The following is a 21328-nucleotide window of genomic DNA, read 5'->3' as shown; positions in this document are numbered from 1 at the left end:
GCTGGTTTTTACTTCTCCCTGCTGTGACCCAATCCCGTGCTCGAGGTCACAGGACTGATATGGTTTTGCCCTCACAGGGAGTGATGTTGGGTGCAGTATGTGGGCCACAGGTTTTCTAGCTGTCTCTCCCTGCCTCCTCCAGTACTATCTACTGGACTGACTGGGGCAACACTCCCCGCATTGAGTATTCCAACATGGACGGCTCTAATCGACGCATCATTGCGGATACACACCTCTTCTGGCCCAACGGACTGACCATTGACTATGCAGGACATCGAATGTACTGGGTGGATGCCAAACATCACGTCATTGAGAGGGCTGACCTTGATGGACGCAATAGGAAGGCTGTTATTAGCCAAGGTAAGTAACAGGCTTTCTCCAGGGAGTGCTTTGTGCAATAAAGACCACAGAAGTAGCACAGTGCTGATCTGAGTTTGAGACACTGGCTCCTGCATCTGTGCTTGTCTCCTATTGTTTCACTGTGGAATGAATTCTGTCACCACTGAGGGATGGAGTTTGCTACCCAGTCATCAGTGGCTGCATCAAAAGCAGGTTGAGGGAGGTGATTCTGCTCTTGTGAGACTCCATCTGGAACGCTGCATTCATCTCTGGGTCCCCAAAATAAGAAGAACATGGAACTGTTGGAGGAAGTCTAGAGGAAGGCCACAAAGTTAAGAGGCCTGCTGCACTCCCCTACAAAGCCTGGAAAGAAAGTTGGGGCTGTTCAGCCTGGAGAGGAGGTTGGGTGGAGACCTCATTGCAACCCTCCAGTATCTGAAGGGAACCTACCAGGAAGCAGGAGAAGGACTCTTCATCAGGAACTGTAGTGTTAGGACAAGGAATACTGGATACAAATTAAAACAGGGGAAATTCAGGTTAGGTATTAGGAAGAAATTTTTTACTGTGAGAGTGGTGAAGTGGTGGAACAGGTTGCCCAGGGAGGTTGTGAATGCCCCAACCCTGGCGCTGTTAAAAGCCAGGTTGGATAAGGCCTCGAGCAGCCTAGTCTAGTGGGAAGTGTCCCTGCTTAGGGTGGAGGGATTGGGACTAAATGATCTTTAAGGTCCATTCCAGCCCCCTAACGTTCTATCTATGATTATAGGACAGCAGAGAGGAATTGTCTGTTAAATTAGCGTAAGGTGTATTTGATCAGGTTGAGTGTGGTGAAGCCTAAGGGGCAGTGGAAAGAGCATTCCCTTGTCCCCCTGCTAGCCTGAGTAATGTTAGATGCGATTCTATTCCTGTATTGCATGTCTGTTACAGGGCTCCCACACCCATTTGCTATCACCGTGTTTGAGGACAGCCTGTACTGGACAGACTGGCACACCAAGAGCATCAACAGTGCCAACAAATTCACAGGCAAGAACCAGGAGATCATCCGCAACAAGCTCCACTTCCCGATGGACATCCACACGCTGCATCCTCAGCGTCAGCCAGCAGGTAACTGCAGAGCGGGTAGAGACTCCTTTGAGCCAGGAGAAGACCTGGAGCCACCCGTTCCCTGTAAAGCCGGGAGATGACAGCCTGAACCCAGCGTGTGAACGCACCGCCGCCTGTGCCCGGGGCTGTGGCAGAACTTGCTCCACCGCCCTGCCCTCGCGTTGGGGTCGCTGGCCCGGTACCTCGGAGTTGGGTGTGAGCGCAGCTCCCCCTGCTGACACCGGGGGTGGAGGCCTTTCAGCAGGAAATACCTGCGGCTTGTTTACACAAGAGATGTTTTGGGACGGGGAAAAAACCGTAAGTGGGCATTGTTATGACTGACATCTCCCTTACTCCTCTTCAACTGCCATTATCTGCTCTCAAAGTGGATTGAGTTAAAGTTAATTTTAAAAATGGGCCCTAAAAATGGAGTTAGTGCTTTAGTTCATTTGACTTCTGGGTTGGGAAGTTATATCCATGTGATCTTGACACCTCAGCTAGTTTTTCCTCCTTTCTTTACTCTTTGCTTTATGTGTGGTTGCTTTTGTCTTTGGCTACTTGAGCAGGGAGAAACCGTTGCGGGGACAACAACGGAGGCTGCACTCACCTCTGCCTGCCGAGCAGCAAGGATTACACCTGTGCCTGCCCCACGGGCTTCCGCAAGACCAGCAGCCATGCCTGTGCCCAGAGTAAGTGAGGTGGGACCATGTGCTCAGATGTTCAGTGGGTGGCAAAGGGCTGGCACTGGGACTAAGCATCAGCAGCACTTGCTTTGAAGGAAATGCGGCTGGATAGACTGAGTTAGAAGTATTAAGGGTCCTGCTAGAGGATGCTTCGCCTTTTTGATGCATTCCCCTGTTGTGTAGTCTCACTGCCCTCACTAGGCTTCATGGCTGGGGATGCTGACAAATTCCACCCTTGGTCCTTATTTTAGGGCTGCTCTTGGCACCATGCTACGTGGCACAGCTGATTGTCTCCCTGAAATTCCCATAATGGCTGTGTCAGTGATGAACAAAAAATTCAGTCCTCGTCATTGCCACATTTATCTTAGTTTACAACTATGTGAAAGAATTAGATCAACTATCTCCCAGATTATCAAGAGCTATTTTTAAATAGCTATTTGATTTGGAGGGACATCTCAGCATAGGTTACACCCCAGGACAGAGCTCACAACCACTCTGATGCTCCTGCCCATCCTCTCCCAGCATATTTTGCTTCCAGTAAAAAAAAAATACCAAGGACCTGCCAGTGAGAGATGATGTAGGTGGTTAAGGTTGTGGATATAGCAGGGAATTGTCTGTCTATCACTGTACTGTTGAACTTAGAGAATTAAAAGAAGACCTTTCGACCTTTGATCAGGTCTTGACAAGTTCCTGCTTTTTGCCCGAAGGATGGACATCCGTCGGATCAGCTTTGACACAGATGACCTGTCAGATGATGTCATCCCCCTTGCTGATGTTCGCAGTGCTGTGGCTCTAGATTGGGACTCAAAGGATGACTATGTCTACTGGACAGATGTTAGCACTGACTCAATCAGCCGAGCAAAATGGGATGGATCGAACCAGGAGGTACAGTGTTCACTGTGTGTGGAGGTCATCTGGCCAGGAGACTCCTTGAGCATCCAGTTGGAAGCCACTGGGATATACTGGCTTTTTAAGGCACTGCAGTTCATGGCGGATCTTTTGTTCATTAGTTTGCCTAGTTCTGGCATACTAATGAGATCACTGGACACTTCATAAACAGTTTGGGGTATGGAGAATCTTGAATGGAGACACGAAGCATGGTGATTTGTGGGCGGTGGTCAATTCCTTTGTTGTAGCCCTAGAATCTGAAAGGAAGAAGTATTAAATCCTCTGTAACATTCTATATTTGGAACGAGAGTCATGCTCTTTGGGAATGCTTTTTGCACACACTCCTAGGCTGATGGTACTATAAAAGAAGCAAACAGAGTTCAAAGTTTGGATTTGCAGTTCGAACTGGCACAAAAAAAGTAGATGTTTCTCCAAATAAAAGCCTTATTTGGACTTCTAAGTCCTTAATGCTCTCTCTTGTGTGGCATTGCTCTGCTCAGGCTTTTGCCTTTTGAAAGTTAGCATTGTTTGTGAATGGGTAGTGTATTGGACAAGTACTTTCTCCCTAAGGTCTAATTTCACTAAGGATTTGTTTTGTTTTGTTTTGTTTTCATTTAGGTCGTGGTAGACACCAGCCTGGAAAGTCCAGCTGGACTTGCAATTGACTGGGTCACCAACAAACTGTACTGGACTGATGCAGGTACTGGGATTCTCTGCTTTACATAGGCTTCTGTCTTCCCTATTAGTCATGAAAACTGAAAATCTGCTGGGTAGTTCTCTCTGTTTCATTCCAAATTTGACTTATTTCTGTGTAGCAAGAAGATGGAGTTTCATGTCTTGCGCTTCTTGGTGTGAATTGAGGCACAACCCTTAGTTTCATTCTCTTTGCAGTATCCCTGGTACTAATTCTGTTAAAATTTTTGTCACTGCTGTCTTGCTCTGCAGAGCTTGTGATTGTGTGTTTTTATGTATCATCCAAGAGTGTCTCTTGGGGTGCAGCAGGTAATACCTGGGAGCATGTTCCCTGCTGAAGAGTCACAGTTGAGAAAGATGTAAGGAAGAGAATGCTTTTCTAGCTGTTCTCTCATGGCATGGGGGCTCAGGTAAGAGGTGGATTGTGTACAGGACTCCACATCAGTGTCAGCCACAGAGGTGACTTGAGAGGATGGAAAGTGACCCTTTAAGCCCGATTTCTTACCTATCTTCCAGTTAAGAACACAGGTAGCTATAGGGGAAGAATGCATCATTGTGTGGAGGTTTTTTTGCCATAGCTCTTGCAATTCCAATTTGATCTCTATTATTATCCTTCTCAACTTCTGTAGGAACAGATCGGATAGAGGTCTCCAATACAGATGGGACCATGAGAACTGTTCTAATCTGGGAGAACCTAGACAGACCTAGAGATATTGTGGTGGACCCTGTTGGAGGGTAAGAGATTCTTTCTTCTGGGATGACATAGCAATTCTTGCATGTCTAAAGACTTTCTGGTTCTTCGGTTTTGTACAATTTTCTTTCTCACTGTGCCATTGTTCTCTAACCTGCTAATGACTGAAACAAGAGACCTGATTTTAGATGCTAATGGAACAAGATAAGCAGAGGTAATTGCCTGTTGTGATGTAGAGCTTGCAGGAGTTGGCTGGTGTTTTCATTTTTTTTATCCTGGGGATGTAATAACTAAAGATGTGGTACAAAAATATTGAGAATGGGGCCATCTAGATATTTTCTATTTCTCTATTTCACGTGTATCTTGAATTTGTATTCAAGCTCCCTGCTTATCAACTAGACTTTCAGTCAGAAGGATGTCCTCAGACCTTGTGGAGGTGGGGATAGAGTGGATAGGAAAAAGCTTTCCAGCCATTGCCTTAGAAGCATTGAATGTCCTGAGTGAAAGAGTGCTATTCTTTCCTTGAGTGGAATGCTGTAAGACAAATGCAGCAAGAGTGCAAAGGGCTAGGGGTGTACATTGGTAAATAATCAGTTAATTTTTAGACCTTGACCTATTTTCTTGAACTTTTTCCTATACATTGTAATTAGGCCAGCCCATGGGCAGTAGAAGTAAATAAATTTGAGTGTGATCTTAGGTACATTACAAGAACCCAAGGCTGGACATGAGTACAGTAATACTTTAATGCTTCTTCCTGCTGGGTCCTGAAGGCACCAGACCCCCTTGCTTCTCTGGCAGTGGAAAAGTGTGGGCATTCACTTCTGTCTGGGCTTCTTCTTAGGTTCATGTACTGGACTGACTGGGGAGCTAACCCAAAAATCGAACGTGCTGGGATGGATGCCTCAAACCGCTTGGTGATCATTTCCTCCAACCTGACATGGCCCAACGGCTTGGCCATTGACTACGAGTCCCAGCGCCTGTACTGGGCAGACGCGGGAATGAAGACCATCGAGTATGCCAGTCTGGATGGAAGCCACAGGAAGGTAAGGAAGCCATCCTTAAGGACCAGGTCTGGGAGCCTGAACACAAAGTGATGATGGCTCCTGCCTCTTTTTCCAATGGAAAGGAAAATTTACAAAAGTACAGAGCGGCTTTCACTGGGAGAAAAGACCTTCCTTTCAGTTTGAAACTGTGTGTGAGGGAAGTTTGAGGGCTAAGGTTGCCTCGTCATTCTCCTTTTGCTGTGATTGTGTGTTATGATGTTGACAGGGAGCGAGAAGCCTCTTCTCCTTGGTGACCTCATAGTAACTAATAGAGATTATATATATATATATAAAAGTGTATATATACATATAAATATTTTAAAATAATTTAAATAATATACATAACATACTTTTTATATATATAATATTTATATGTAATATAATATTTTTCTTGGGGTGATGGGGATAATCCGAGCAGGTGCTGATTGGGACCAATCTGCCTCACCCCTTTGGACTTACTCTTTATGGCGAGAGAATCTACTGGACAGACTGGCAGGCCAAAAGCATCCAGAGCGCAGACAGGAGGACTGGGCAGTCTCGGGAGACACTGCAGGACAATCTGGAGAATCTTATGGATATTCACGTTTTCCACCGGCACAGGCCACCAGGTACAGAGCTCACGCCCAAGCCCCACTGAGCTGAGAGCTTGCTCAGGCTCTGCCGTGTGGCACATCTTTTCTGTAAGGAGCTGACCTGTCAGCCCTCATTGTCTTAAGTGTCTGTGTGGAGTATGAGAGCCTGAGACTTGGTATTTGAGAGCATTCTAGAATGCATTTCTATAGCTGCCGCAGCCCTTTTTTGTGCCAGCGCTACTGGCTCATGGATTTCTCATCCTCTTTTCCACAGTACATACAGCATGCGAAGTTAACAATGGAGGCTGCAGTCACCTGTGCCTTCTGGCACCTCTTCCAAAAGGTTACAGCTGTACTTGCCCTACAGGGATCAACCTGCAATCTGATGGCAAGACCTGCTCCCCTGGTGAGTGTTCTCTGTAGAATCCTCATTGCAGTTTCGTATCAGAGCTACATTTTGCCTCTGCCTTGTTAGAGAGCAAATTTCATTTTTATGTGCTAACTTGATTTATGCCTTGAAAAACCCATTTGGTGCCTGTACCTTCAATTTGAGTGGGAATTACTGTGGAGAAGCTTACTGATAAATGGATTGATGGAGACATTTTTCTTAAAATTACGTTGGACAAGTAAACCAAATGTTACTTTTTTTTCCCATACTTTTGGCCTAATGTTGAAGGGAATTCTTAAACTACAAGGTAATATATTCTTTAATAGGTTTGTATACTTTCTCCTGTGGACCCTCTTTTGAGGAAGACACTTGGCTTCAGGCCATGATACATCCACTTTTCGTCCCTAGCAAGAAGAAAGTGACTCCTAAGTTACATTTCCCACACATACTAGCAGAAGTAACTCTCCTATGAATGTAATACTTTTCAACTTGGATGTAAAGAAGCATTAAGTGATGCTCAATAAAGTGATGCTTTTGTACGCAGACTGTCTATAAAGCCGGATCTGTCTGAGACACTTTCCCTTTTCCACTGAAGTGGGTGTAACCTCTAGAATATTAGGTAAATGATGCCTACAGTTTACTGAACTTGTTCCTCATTGGTATCTGTCCATTGTCTACTCTGCAGGAATGACCAGCTTTCTGATCTTTGCCAGAAGGACTGACATCCGGATGGTCTCTCTGGATATCCCCTACTTTGCAGATGTCGTTGTCTCAGTCAATGTCACCATGAAGAACACCATTGCAATTGGAGTGGATCCTCGTGAAGGTCTGAACTTCTTACTGTATCTGACTGTGTTTGAAAGGCAACAAATAACTTCCTATCTAAATGTCTGAGTAAAGACCTAGGCACAGATCTTACTGTAAGCTGTGGATTTGGTTAGGTTTTTATTTTCTTTGTATGTGCTGCAAATAACTTGTTTCCAGTGAGGAAAGGAATATCCTTACAGGAAAGCAGAGAACCAAGACAATATGAAAAAAAAAAAAATCCTGCAATATTGAGTGGGGCTCCTGTGCATTTTGGATTTAATGAAGTTCCCCTTGCTGAGGCCTTTTACAACAGTAGAACTGAGACTCTGGTCGTTCGTGTATAGTAAACATCTGATGCTGTGCTGGATGTAAACAGTGTTGCACTGTAAGGTAGATGATCTCATTTTGAGAAGCCAGATGTGGAACTTTACTACTAGCTGATGGTATTAGGCGTTCTCTGTCCCTGTGTGAAGGTCAGACCTTGTGTAAAGGTCCTACATATTTTGGGGAGAATTGGAACAAGAAAATTTGCACTGTTTTATCACTCTAGCTTAATAGTCTGGTGCTGTTATTATTCCTGTACAGTCAGATCCATGTTGAATGGTGTAGCAGGTAGTCAGAGACCTGGATTTGTTTTTTAAAGATTTTGCTATTTGGTTGTTGGGGTTTGGTTTGGTTTTGTTCTGGGCTTTTTCAAGTTTTTCTTTCTTCTTCAACCCAGGAAAGGTTTACTGGTCAGATAGCACATTGCGGAAAATCAGTCGCGCTGCCCTTGATGGCTCGCAGTTTGAGGACATCATCACTACAGGTGAGGGAGATTTTGATCTGAGAGCCTCTTGCTTCTATGCAGTATGAAAAGAGAGATTCTCTGATACCCTGGTGTAGAATACATTTTTGTGGAAAGGCAAGCAAAGCCTAAAGCAGTTGCCTACGAAATGGACAAGAGAAATACTAGAAGTTCCTGACTAAATTGGGAGAATAAGCAGTGACCAAAATGTTTTTCTATTTTCTCAGGTCTGTTGACTACAGATGGGCTGGCTGTAGATGCTGTCGGCAGGAAGATATACTGGACAGATACAGGAACAAACCGGATTGAAGTGGGCAACCTCGATGGCTCCATGAGGAAAGTCTTGGTCTGGCAGAACCTGGACAGCCCTCGGGCAATAGCTCTATACCATGAAATGGGGTCAGTGTTGTCAAGAGATTGTCTAGGAGTTACACAGGACTTCTGATCCCCTTTTCCATAATACTTGCTGACTTTTCCCCAGGTATATGTACTGGACAGACTGGGGTGAGAATGCCAAGCTGGAACGCTCTGGGATGGATGGCTCTGGACGCGTGGTGTTGATCAGCAACAACCTGGGCTGGCCTAATGGGCTGGCAGTGGATAAGGCTGGATCCCAGCTGCTCTGGGCCGATGCACACACTGAGGTCTGATTCTGTTCTTCAGTGTTGTTTGTCATTGGGTATTTAGTAGCCTGGAGGCTGCGTTGAAGCTCTTGAGCAAGTTGTTGAAAGAGCAAGAGGAATGTAAGCTTTTCTGAGAGTATGGAGGGAGGGTGAACCCGAATAGCATCACTCACCGAGACTGTTTCCCACTTGCTGCAGTAAGTGCTAGCAAGAGGAAAAGTGTTTTGAGTATGGTGTGACGTTCCACTTTTTCCTGTAGCGGATCGAGGCTGCGGATCTCAACGGTGCAAACCGCCGCACCCTGCTGTCTCCAGTGCAACATCCCTATGGCCTCACTCTGCTGGACTCTTACATCTACTGGACTGACTGGCAAACTCGCAGCATTCACAGGGCTGACAAGGACACCGGTGCTAATGTCATCTTGGTGAGGGCAAACCTGCCTGGCCTCATGGATATTCAGGCTGTTGACAGGGCACGGCCCCTGGGTAAGTTGCTCCCCAGTTGGTGGGTGTTGGTGGTGGCAAGGGGAATCCTTCAGAGCTGTCATTGGAAAGAGTCCCGTGGTGTAAAGCAGGAGTGATAGAATGACTCCTCAAAATCAGCTTTTCTTCTGATGCTTTCTTTTAAGGCATCACTTCTTCCCTCTAACTATTTTTGCACTTCTCCCTGTTTACCCAGCTCTATAGGTCTAGTGTTAATTATTGCATGTTTTTTGAGCCCTTTGTCCCATTTCCTTCATTGGATTGCACTGACAACCTCATTCTCGCACACAGCAGAGCCACTTTCTTTGGAGAACTGAACAAGTTGTGCCTTATTAGGCTTCAGCAGACTGTACTGAGATTGGACAATTTCTCTTTTTTAACTTCAAAAAACTCTAGTTCTTCTTAAACCAGCTGCTGAAATTTTATTTCAAGTTCTAGTATTACTTCCCAATCATTGCAGGCTTCATCTTCTTGTGTCCCTCTTTGCTCTCCAAAGTCTCTGCTGCTTTAGTTGCTCTTAATATATATATATATATATCATGTTGTCCAACTATTCTGTGCCGGAGTCAATTCTTTGTTACTCTTTAGGGATCCTGTAACACCTCATCTTGCCTCCTTGCTTTTCAGTGGAAGTTGTTACTTTGTGCTGTGGCTTTATTTTGGTTCCCCAATACATACTTCTACAGAAAACTGTGCCGCTTTTCCTGTGGTTACTAACAGCAGAACATCATTCTTGATTACATAACTTGGCAATGTACCTTAAAGCTGACCAAAAGTCTAGCCATCATATCCGCATTGTCTTCTTCCCACTCCCTGCATCTGTCTCCTGAGCTTATTCCCTCTTGGTAAATGTATGCTGGGTTCTTTACAATTAAAAAAAAAGTTATATGACCCTAATATGTCAGGCAGTTCCAGCAGGCTTCTCTGATGCCTTTGTTTACTTGCCACTGTGTGCAGCTAAGTTGAAACAGAAGCTTCTTTGTCAGCCTGGCCTCTGGTACATTGTCACACTGTTTCCCCACAGGGTTGGATCTTTGTCAGCGTTACCATTTGCAGCAGTAATAAAGTTAAACTGCAGTTGCATAAATCTGTGAGCATTTGGCTGTTTCTTTTTCCATGGGAAAACAATGATTAGCAAGGAATGCAGGTTAAGATTTTCCTGCTAATGATCGCTCTTCTTCTGGACCCTCCTATTGTCCTTGCCAATCATGCCCATACCTACCATGAATCTTGGAGAGGAGGGAGAGTGTCTCTGTACAAAGGGCTGTGGATTCCCAGCAAGGATGATAAGGATGAACTCAGCTGCTAGCAAGTTGATCATGTATGTAGCCTTTAAAATAAAGCTTTGGTCTGTGAAATCCTAAAACTACGCTTTCCCTGTTTCTTAAAGGCTTCAATAAATGTGGAGTTCGTAATGGTGGCTGCTCCCACCTTTGCCTACCTCACCCCACTGGTTTCTCCTGTGCCTGCCCCACTGGCATCCAGCTGAAGAGAGATGAGCAGACATGTGACTCTTCTCCAGAGACCTACCTACTTTTCTCTAGCCGTGCTTCCATCCGTCGTATCTCGCTGGACACCAGTGACCACACAGATGTGCACATACCTGTCCCTGAGCTGAACAATGTCATTTCTCTGGACTATGATAGTGTGGATGGCAAGATTTACTACACAGATGTATTTCTTGATGTTATCAGGTAGGTGCCAGTCAGCTGCTTGGCCAGTGCCCAGGTCACCCAGTGACATGGGCTGAGTGTGCCAGTAAACTGGGGAGATGGAGCTCTACACCGCTGCTTACACCTAGTCTTTGGTACACAGCATCATGTGTATCAGTGAACTCATGCTGAAGATGTATTTAACCTGCTGGAGACTGGGGGAAAACGTATTAGGGAGGTAGTAGTATGCAGTGGCCCTGTGATTGATGGAGATCCAGCTTTCCAGGAGCTACCTGTTCCTCACTGTCGTTTGTCGCTGGTTTCTATCCAGGCGGGCTGATCTGAATGGCAGCAACATGGAAACTGTTATTGGTCAGGGTTTGAAGACTACAGATGGCCTGGCAGTGGACTGGGTTGCCAGGAACCTCTACTGGACAGACACAGGACGCAATACCATCGAAGTGGCTAGACTGGATGGAAGCTCCAGGAAAGTGCTGATCAATAACAGCCTGGATGAACCTCGAGCCATTGCTGTCTTTCCCAAGAAGGGGTAGGTATGGGGTTATTGGTGGGGCAGGGGGAAGGGCTGCACAGAGGCAGGCTGGAAGTGAAGGCTGTGGGAGGAGGAAGAGAAGTGCCAAGGGAATCTGCAGGTACCAGCAAGAGGTTGGCTCTGAATGACCTGTAGTAGTCAGGCAGACAGTGAATTTGAAGGTTGGACAGATAGCTGTGAGAAGCAGGCTACAGACTGTATCATCTTGCTTGAACCTGCAGAATCTGGCAGTTTGATTCATAACTAAAACTTTACTTAGGCCAGAGGAAATGGTCTTTTCTTCTTACACTTGCTTTTTATCTCTTCAGGTATCTCTTCTGGACAGATTGGGGTCACATTGCTAAAATTGAACGGGCAAACTTGGATGGCTCTGAACGTAAAATCCTGATTAACACTGACCTAGGATGGCCCAATGGATTGACTTTGGATTATGACACCAGGAGGTCAGTGAAAGATTTTCCTATACTTGCATAGGCTTAAGGGATGTAATGAATTTTTTAGCCCTCTTAGCTTGATTTATTGGAGTAGCATTTTGGGTTTGGTTTTGGTGTGTTTTGGGGCTTTCTTCTTCAGTTTTTATTTCCTGATCCATCTTATGATTCCATGATCTTGGCCAGTAAATGACTAGAAAGCAGAGAGAGGTTGTATCGATGGAAGCTCACCTCTTTTCCTGTGCCTCCAGGATATACTGGGTGGACGCACATCTCGATCGCATAGAGAGTTGTGACCTCAATGGGAAGCTACGGCAAGTGTTGGTCAGCCAGGTGTCACATCCTTTTGCTCTGACACAGGTGAGAAAGTTTTCCTGCTGCCACCATTGTCCCTGGTGTCTTGGTGAGTTTGTACAGTAGAGTTTGGGAACAGGGAAGCGTTAAAGTCTGAGGAAACCAAGATGGCTGAGGGGATGGTACTTAAATTTTCTCTGGAGCTAACAAAGGAAGTTTGTCTAAACTGTGGGGTGTGGTCAGTCATCTTTACAATAAGAGGGTAAAGGTTGGAAAAGCCTTTGTTTTGGGCCTTTTGCCACTGGGATATGTTTTTTATGGGTATCCTGTGTCTACATGGCTAAACATGCTAATAATGGCTGTGATTTTTCTTTGCTGTCTCCCCGAGCAGCAGGACAGATGGATATACTGGACTGACTGGCAAACGAAATCCATCCAGAGAGTAGACAAATACTCTGGGCGGAACAAAGAGACAGTCCTAGCCAATGTTGAGGGATTGATGGATATCATTGTGGTTTCTCCTCAGAGACAGACAGGTAAATATTACCTGGAACCACTGCACTATTGTGGATGTCAAGTAAGGATGACATCCTTTTTTATGCTGAAACCATTCACACATCTCCCCTTAGCACATTCCTTGTCTGCCTGTCACTTTTCAGTCAGGTACATCTTAATGGTGTTCTGTTAAAGCTTTGATTAGCAAATGTCACTTTCTTGTTGTTCACGCAGCATTGTGTTAAAACAGAGGAATGTGAGCTTTTTATTTTTTTTATTTCTGCAACTGTGTTGTCTGGGCTTCTTTCTAAAGATTTCCAGTACCTTCCTTTCAAGACTGCCCTAATCCAATTCAGTGTCTGGCTATTGTCATCACTTTCATAGCAATCAGATGATGCGCATACGCCAAAAACATTATATTTGACAGATTTCTAAGAAGTATTTCTGGCTGAGCAGGAAAGAAGGTTGTTACTCTGAGCCCTTTTTTGTTCAGATGTAACAGTTTAGAAAATTGTTCCTTCCTTCCAGGTAGTAATGCTTGTGGAGTGAACAACGGAGGCTGCACTCACCTCTGCTTTGCCAGGGCTTCTGACTTTGTGTGCGCGTGTCCGGATGAACCAGACGGGCGGCCCTGTTCTACGAGTGAGTTTACTGAGTGTCACTTCGGTAGTACCTTCCGTAAGTGAGCCATTGCTACTGCTTATGCAGCGACAACCAGAGCAGCTGAGGCTCTCCAGTGTATACATCTTACACAGAGTGGTATACTGGAACTAAGGGCAGTGGTTGTGAGCAATAGAGCCACCTTCTGTCCTTTTTGCTGACAGACTGGATTTGAGATTGGAAGGCTGCTCATACAAGCTATAGAGAGTTTTGGGAATGGCCTATCAGACTTGTTCATCTGTCCCACAAAGCTGGAGTCCTGCTTATTTTTCTCTGTTGTTCTAGTTCCTGGTGTGGTGCCCCCCGGTCCGAAACCAACCAGCGTAAGTGAGAGAAGTCAAACACCACCTGGCAGACGAGGTACTTCAACAGCCAAACCTCTCACATCACTGGAAACAGTGGAAGGAAAGTAAGTGTTCTTGTTCTCTTGGAACTGGGGTGTGAAAGTCCCAGCTTTTGCAAGGTGACACATGCAAGCCGTCTCTGGTTTCCATCATTCAAAGATACCGTTCTTAATGGATGAAACTATTATGACAAAGATGCAGAATGTTGTTGAGATGGCAAGAAACAGCTGCAGATTCTTTCTGTCTGTTACGTTGAAATATGCATGTAGGCTGACTGTACTGAAGTGTTAAAATCTACCTTTAGCGCATGTATCATTCATTTGACTAATTTTTGAATCTGCTAATTTTGAGAACTTGTTTCTTAGAGGAAGGCAGAGGAGTCTGTTGCTTCAGTTCACTGAAACATCTCAGACTAGACCCACACAGCTGCCCACACAGCTGAAGAAACGGTTCTGCCCAGGGAAGGGGATAGCTTGTTTGGGGCAGAGCAGAATCTTTGCAGCTCTAACATTTAAGTTACAATGCAGGTAAAGAGACTTTTCTGCTAATTTCCTGAAGCAGCTCAGCAGAAGAGTGGGTCTCTAGTATATTGAGTATATATCTATATAGATATAGATAGTATATTGAATTATTTACAGAGCAGAATTTGAACTTTGTTGAGTATGATTTATTGGACAGAAATGTCTTGATGCTGACTCTGAGACATTTTGAATTTTGCTTCAGCACTGATGCTGAAATTTGTTTCCTGAAAGATATGAGTACATCTATGTACCTGACAGGCGAATCTAGAATGGCTCAGATATAAAGATAGTGCAGACTGATAATTGATATATCCGCACACACCTATATATATGTATGTGTATGGTTGTCTCTTCTCTGGATGCAGAATACTGAAGAAGAGAAAGGAAGACCTGTGTTTTTTAACTGGAAAGGGAAGGGATATCAGTGCTAGCCCATTCCATCCTGTTTTTTGATACCTTTGAGACTGTTGATTGTACTTGCAGTAAATAACTGTCCTTCTGTCATTCAGCTGCTCTGACAAAGATGCTAGGCAAGGCTTGTGTGCTCGTGCCAATGAGGCAGTGTTGGCCACCATGGGTGAGTTTCTTCTTTTTAACTTTTCTCCACCAGGGTTGTTCTTCCAGATGTGCTCAGGCTGTTCCATAGTATCTGAAACTGAGATTTCTGAAACTCAGACTTGAATGACTGAAATGCCCTCTGAATACAGCAAAATGCCTCGATGGACATTCATTAACCTAGATGTGGACTTTTCCAAATGATTTCTTGGTCTGAAGAATAGTTCTGTTTTCTTTCATCCTATACCTCATCCATTGGGCTCTTGCCATTAATAATACTCTTTTTCACTGTCCCCTTTGTGTTTAGTTGAAGATGGTTGACTGTAGTAATTGCTTCCCCCTGCAGGAGCAACCTGTCACCAAGGGGGTCTAACTCCTTCATTGCAACCCCTTTACAAAGATCTTGAGGCTCCTTGGTTTGCTGGGGCCTGGGTGGGAGGAAAGTTTACCATGTGTTTGTTTCATATGAAGCCAAACAAAATCCTCTGCTAAAACTTGATGTGCTGACATTTTAGTTTAGATACTTCTGTATGGGTAAAGCCCCAGCATTAGGTATTACACCAAGGTCAGTATTATCCCGTGAAATATAAAACGAGTGCATAAATTGCCCTTGGTATTCACTTTCAGGAGAAGGACTTCACGTCAGCTACATTATTGGAGGTCTTCTCAGCATCTTGTTTATTTTGCTGCTTATTGCTGCTTTAATTATATATAGGTAAGTGACCTCTTTTCCCTCTCTGGGCCAATTGTAAACTCCTGGGTTGTAGGAGAGGAAAATCCCTGAAAGCACTAAGTCTTTCTTTATTGTCATTTACAGTCCTTTTTTCCCCCATTGGAAGGAGTGCTTGATGATTTTATTTGCAATGTTTGAGTCATGTGCCTCTAAAGTGTTGGTCATGCAGTTCTATTACTTGAAACCTTATTGACTAAATTTTTTGCAGAGAGCTTATGAGTTATGGTCAGGGATGTGAGATAATTCTTATCTCAGTAAATGTGTGAGCTCATGTGCTTTCTGACAGATAACTTCACCAGTTACTGCCATGATAGCTTTTGTGGTTACGTGGCAGTGCCTTGCTGTACTGGTAGCTAGTAAATGGACCCGTAGCTGAAGAGCCAGGTGAAGCCAGGATTCTCTCTTTGAGGGACAGTGGAGATGGCTGGAGCTATCCACCTGCTGAGCACTCAGGAACTTTGGATTCTGGCAGTGGGTTCCTGTGATTTTTCTGACAGCTCTTTCCCTCTAGGCATAATAAGTCCAAGTTTACGGACCCTGGCTTGGGGAACCTCACCTACAGCAATCCTTCTTATCGGACATCTACACAGGAGGTGAAGATTGAATCGATTCCCAAACCAGCCATGTACAACCAGTTGTGCTACAAGAAAGAGGTAAGAGCTGCTAGTAAGGACGTGGGAGCCCAGCTCAAGCTGCTGTTGAGTATTACAGGCCTCACTGTGTGGAAGGATTGCAACTTGTGAGCATTTACTTCTAGGACATAGGAGGACAGCTTCAGTGAATTGTTCAGACTGCTACGGAGATCAGCCAGCAGCACTTCTTCCTCAGAGCTGTAGTGAATTTGACCTGTCTTTAGTTCCCTGCTTCTTACCCACAGTGTCTTGTATTCCATTTGCGTTAGGTGCTGGCCCTTGAAAGTACGTGAGCCAATTGGAATTGTCTTTCTTGGATGCAAGTCCTGGTTAGTGACTGTTGCACCAAGGTTGCTTTGGACAGTCACCAGTGGAACCAGGCAGCCAGAAGGGGTTTGGCAACAAGAATGTGGCTCCTGGCTGTGCACGGCCTGGAAGGGGTGGGATAGGGGAAAAAAATAGAGTCCTTATTAAATAGAGCATTTTAAAGGCCCTTCAGAGGTCGGTACTTGGGGCCGCATGATGGAGAGGGTTTAATATATCTTGCAGCACTTAGTTTCTCCTCTCTTTTCTCCTCAGAAGCTTTCTTATCACACAGATAGCTTCTCATCTTCCCTCTTCTGATTTCCGTCCACAACCTCACATCAGGTATCACTGCTCTGTGTGTTTGATCCTGCCCCCCTCACTCAAGCTCTGTTGTGTGGCTCAAGCGCTGTCTGTACTAACTGCTCTTTCTTGGTTCCCCCCCTGCAAGCTTCTATGTCCTTAAAGTAGCTCTACTGTCTGTCAGGAACGTGTAAGTAATTTTCTATGGCAAATTCTTTAGTCTGGGCTTTAGCTACTCATACTCCGGCGATATTTTGAAAAGGCAGTTTCTGTTAGGACTATTTATGATTATCTGTTAAATCAGTTAGTTCCTCTAGCTGGGATCACAGATTATGTAGGGGAAAGTCTTCCCTTACTGCTTTTTAAAGGTGCTATCCAATAGATTGCCCAAATCTTCAGGCCATTTTAGCTTTATCTATTAAGGATAAGCCAGGATTATTTATCTAGGAATCTAAATCCTTTCCACTTTTCTCTTAATTCTGATGCTCCTTGATATACATAGATGTATATTTTCCCACTCCCTCCACATTGTCCTCAGGGATAGATCAGATGCTCCTTATTTGTCAGTGAGCCAAGTTAGATTTCACTACTTTAATCTCAGTGTGGTTCCTTTAGCCTCTGATCATTTTTGTTGTTTCCCTATAATCTCCTTCCCCTGTGTCACTGTGAGTCTTGGACACCACACTGCTGTTCCAGCTATGCTTTGCTGATAGGTGAATCTAGAATGAAGCAGATGTAAAGACTTGCAAACCTAGAACTGCTCTGCCTGCTTTTACCACGAGGTTTTCTGTCTGTTTCTGCTTCCCATTTTGTTTGGTGGGGTTTTTTCCTTCTTTTTTAGGCTCAGTGTTCTTACTCGCTTCTGTCAGGGAATATGTATAGTTGAATGAGAAGAGCAACCTTATCCTCCTTCCCCTTCCAGGACTGAAGAATCACAGAGTTTGGCATGAGAGCCTTTGCAGGGAGTACTCATCTGGGGGTGGTAAAGAATGAAAGGAAACTTAAAATGGGTTCTGTCATTGTGGCAGTTAAAGCCAGCGGCTGTTCACATGGAGGTCCAACTTCTTGTCTGCTTCACTGCCTTCATTCCAGCTCTGCACTGCTCTTTGCCATATTTTTCCGTAGACGCATTTTTTTCATTCATCTGTCTTCTCCCTAGACTGGTCCTGACCACAGCTACACTAAGGAGAAGATCAAGATTGTGGAGGGAATATGCCTTTTATCCGGTGATGATTCCGAATGGGATGACCTTAAGCAGATCCGGAGCTCCCGCGGAGGGATCCTCCGGGACCACGTCTGCATGAAGACGGACACGGTCTCTATCCAGGCTAGCTCTGGCTCGCTGGATGACACCGAGACTGAGCAGCTGCTACAGGAAGAGCAGTCTGAATGCAGCAGTGTTAACACAGCAGCAGCCACTCCTGAGCGGCGGGGCTCGCTCCCAGACACGGGCTGGAAGCACCAGCGCAAGCCCTCCACAGAGAGCGAGGTCTAACGTACACGTGACTTTGGAAACAGTCGTACCCTCCCAACCCTCTGCTGTGCACAGAAAAGACAGGGCTCTGCCTGCCTGGCAAGGAAGGGCGCAGAGACCAGCCTCTCTTGCAAGGGGCCTGAGACTGGGACTGCCTTTCAGCATGGAGCATGGGCAGCTGTGGTGGTGTGGTTGGAGAAGGAGGATGGGTGGGTTGGTTGGAACCCAGAGACCCTTTTGACACGTTTTCACTGTCTGTGGTTTATTTATATGTTCCCTTTTCCTGGAAGCTGCCACATTAACTTTTTCAGTGACACGTCTGGCCCGAATCTGGTTTGGAGTGTCTGTTCCCTGCAAGTCCTGTGCCATCCAGCTCAGGGTCAATGCCCATGAAGAGAGCAGAGCTGCCTCGTTGCTGGCTCCTGGTCACAGAAGTACCCCATGTCATTCCAGTACTAGCAGCACTCTTTGAGGCTTTGTGTTGAGGGGTCTCTGACATGAGAGCGGTCTTGGCATAGATGGGATATACTTTGGAGCTCAAGAGGACACTGACACAGCATCAGGTCACCTTGTAAAGGCATAAAGAGAGTAACCACATTTGCCAAGAGTCACTCATGAGAGCATCACTGCTTACTTTCGTATCTGCTACTAAAAACTTTAAGGAATGCTCAGATTGGAGCACTGTGTCTGCTGCTGGCAGTGGACACTGCTCCTGTTCTCCCCTTTCCTGTTAAAACATGTTTCTACTCTGGAAAAGCAAGAGTCAGTAAATGGCCCTTTCAGAACTGTTCCCTGTGGGTACTGGAGTCTGAGTGCTGAACTTGAGACAAGAAGAGATTGGTATTTTACTTAGCTCTACAGAGCTAATGGGAGGAAATGGATCTCAGCAAGACCTAAATTTTACTGACCTTTGCATAACTGATACATAAAAAAAAGAAAAAGAAAATTTGCTAGGTCCCCACTAGTCCCAATTCTGCAAGGTCCCAATTATTTTGGCCTTTAGGACCTTTGATTACCATAATGAGAGAAAAGAGAGAATTCCTAGGTCGAGTCTTTCCCAGGGGAATGCTCAGTGCTGACAGTTAGGAACTGCTTTATTACTAGGCTGAGCCCATTTGACCTAGAATGGGAGACAATAATCAGGGAGCTGCAAGGGCCAATTTAAGTAGTTGTTTATCAGATAGAATTGCACTTTAAGTTCTTCTGTTACCACTTAATAGCTCTCCTTGCCAAATAATTTTTCCCATCAGCTGCATGAGCTTCAGTTGTTCTCTGGCCTCTAAGACTCTTACCCTTCAGGGAATGTCATCCTACCCTTGCAGCCAATACCCAGCAGCATTTGGAGCTGGGTCTTGCATGCTCCCAAGGACTATTGCCACCTCTTCATATTCTCTTGTCATCTGTTTGTTCAAAAAGAAAAAAAAAAATTATTGCTTGACACTTCTTCAAAAACAAAATTTATATTAGCCCCTCAAATCACATGGTAAAATATTAAGCATTAGGCCAGATCCTTGGAAACCAAACTTCCCAGTGAAGAATTTCTCACTGCAAACTTTGTAACCCGTTTTATCGCCTGGAAAGAGGTCAAGTACATTCCCACCCATGGTGCAAAGAGAGCAAAACGTACACTGGGGTATGGTTCAGAGGTAGGGGGAGGATATGCATCTCCCATGCAGTATTTTTTTTCAGCTGATTAAAAAGGAGAATCATCCTACTCCGCATTAACCTTGTTTATATACTAACAGGCCTCCTCTCCCTGAAAAACACAACAGCTTCCAGTGGTTTGCCTGTACTTTTCACAACTGAGGTAGCTTTGTAGATAGGGGAAGGTTACAGCTTCGACCTGGCTAGATGGCTTGAGACTCTGTCCCTGACTGCACCATTGGGCTGACTGGTGTATATTCCTGTGGAAAATGAACTGGAGCTAAGGTTTGGATTTCCCTGTGTTAATGTGGGACTCTTCCCTACTCCCAGAGGGATTTTTATTTTTTTTTTAAATTAGATTTTTATTTAATTATTTATTTGTTTGACTCCAGCCTTGGAAGCATTGATTTTCTTGGGCAGAGGCACTTTTGGACTGAGGTGTGGACTCGACTGGGAACTGAGAAAGGAGTGCATATCACTGGCATGGACCCTGCCCATCTAAGCCACTTCACGCAGGGACAACACCAGAGGGCTCAAGCGTAGGTAGAAGAATCCATTTGAGCAGAAACCACGTGTAAGGGCAGGGGCATCAGGGCTGAGAGTGGGGAGACTGGGGAGGAAGGCTCTGACTTGTAGGAGAGCAGGGCTTCTTTGGGTTTTGGAATGGGTTGTTAGTTTTTTTTTTCCCAGTAGCTTATGTGACCATGCACCAAAATCCTGAGGTGGGACAGGGGTGAAGGGAAACATCTGCCCAGACCTGTCACTTAAGATGAAGTCAGCCTGTCAGAGTAATTGCTGTCCGAGTCGCAAGTGTGGAATGGAAAGGAAAAACACAGTCTTCTCAACAATTCATGGTGGTTGTGATCTCCACCTTGACCAATATTCTCTGCTGCTTCTCAGGAGAGACCCTGCGCACTCCAGCCTAACAACCATTCCTAACTGCTCTCTGCTCCCTTCCTCAAGTGATTGTGGTGAAAAGGAGCAATAACATGTCACACAGCCTCCTCTACCAGTGAGGTGGGCAGACATTTGTGTCTTTTTCCTGGAGACAGCCCCAGTGAGATGCTGCCTCAGGATTCCCCATTCCAGGGAAGAGAAGACCCTCGTTGCACTTAGGATGTTAAGAATGTAGAAAGGCTGCTGGAGGACGATCTCTTGAGCACTGATTTACTGTGTAAAAAGCAAACCTCTCTCCTGTCTGTCTCGAGCTAACGTCAGTGATTTCCGTGTGTTCCTGTGTAATGGTTTTAACGTTACTCACTGGAGACATTGGATTTTCTGGAGTTATTTAACCACTGTGTTCAATATTTTAGGGGTTGATGATAATTTAATATAAATTTAGCTTTTCTTAACCACTCTGCCTGGCTTTTGGTTGTGAATCATGCATTTTATTTGGGCTGTCCTTTGAATGAGGAACTCCCAAACCTGTTCAGACAGAACTTCAACTTTGCTTTATTTGAGAGGAGCAAGAAGGTAGGAATCGATTTGGGTTCTTAGAAACCTGGTTGTAGCACACACTGTACACCTATGATTTTAAACCAAGGGCCCAATATCTGAATCCACTTCTGCAGATTCCTTCACACACTTAATACCTCTCACTCTGCTCCAGCTTGCAATTTTTCCCCCTCTTTAACACAGCTGTTCATTTTGGTGTGTAT

The 21328-nt window shown here is 45.0% G+C and overlaps 1 protein-coding gene across 3 annotated transcripts in view; it reads left to right on the top strand.

Moving 5' to 3' along the window:
* The window catches only part of LRP4 (LDL receptor related protein 4), an 83530-nt gene extending 62505 nt beyond the window's left edge, over positions 1-21025 (top strand). The window contains exons 14-39 of one of the 3 annotated variants that reach the window (XM_040067111.1): positions 143-360; positions 1264-1440; positions 1983-2108; positions 2779-2987; positions 3609-3690; positions 4313-4418; positions 5216-5417; positions 5836-6025; positions 6264-6395; positions 7063-7203; positions 7906-7992; positions 8199-8370; positions 8453-8615; positions 8854-9079; positions 10467-10770; positions 11060-11278; positions 11590-11724; positions 11964-12072; positions 12398-12542; positions 13030-13143; positions 13447-13570; positions 14536-14603; positions 15209-15296; positions 15826-15967; positions 16526-16594; positions 17712-17814. In XM_040067111.1, the coding sequence (XP_039923045.1) occupies positions 143-360; positions 1264-1440; positions 1983-2108; positions 2779-2987; positions 3609-3690; positions 4313-4418; positions 5216-5417; positions 5836-6025; positions 6264-6395; positions 7063-7203; positions 7906-7992; positions 8199-8370; positions 8453-8615; positions 8854-9079; positions 10467-10770; positions 11060-11278; positions 11590-11724; positions 11964-12072; positions 12398-12542; positions 13030-13143; positions 13447-13570; positions 14536-14603; positions 15209-15296; positions 15826-15967; positions 16526-16570 (3724 nt within the window). In that variant the 3' untranslated portion in view covers positions 16571-16594; positions 17712-17814. Of the gene's footprint in view, positions 1-142; positions 361-1263; positions 1441-1982; positions 2109-2778; positions 2988-3608; positions 3691-4312; positions 4419-5215; positions 5418-5835; positions 6026-6263; positions 6396-7062; positions 7204-7905; positions 7993-8198; positions 8371-8452; positions 8616-8853; positions 9080-10466; positions 10771-11059; positions 11279-11589; positions 11725-11963; positions 12073-12397; positions 12543-13029; positions 13144-13446; positions 13571-14535; positions 14604-15208; positions 15297-15825; positions 15968-16525; positions 16595-17711 lie in introns of all 3 variants that reach the window. The other 2 variants (XM_040067110.1, XM_040067109.1) reach the window with 2 other exon arrangements.
* The last annotated feature ends 303 nt before the right edge of the window (positions 21026-21328 follow it).

Source organism: Hirundo rustica, chromosome 6 (genome assembly GCF_015227805.2).
Source record: "Hirundo rustica isolate bHirRus1 chromosome 6, bHirRus1.pri.v3, whole genome shotgun sequence".
NCBI classification, from domain to species: domain Eukaryota; kingdom Metazoa; phylum Chordata; class Aves; order Passeriformes; family Hirundinidae; genus Hirundo; species Hirundo rustica.
This window is presented reverse-complemented; position numbering and strand designations above follow the sequence as displayed.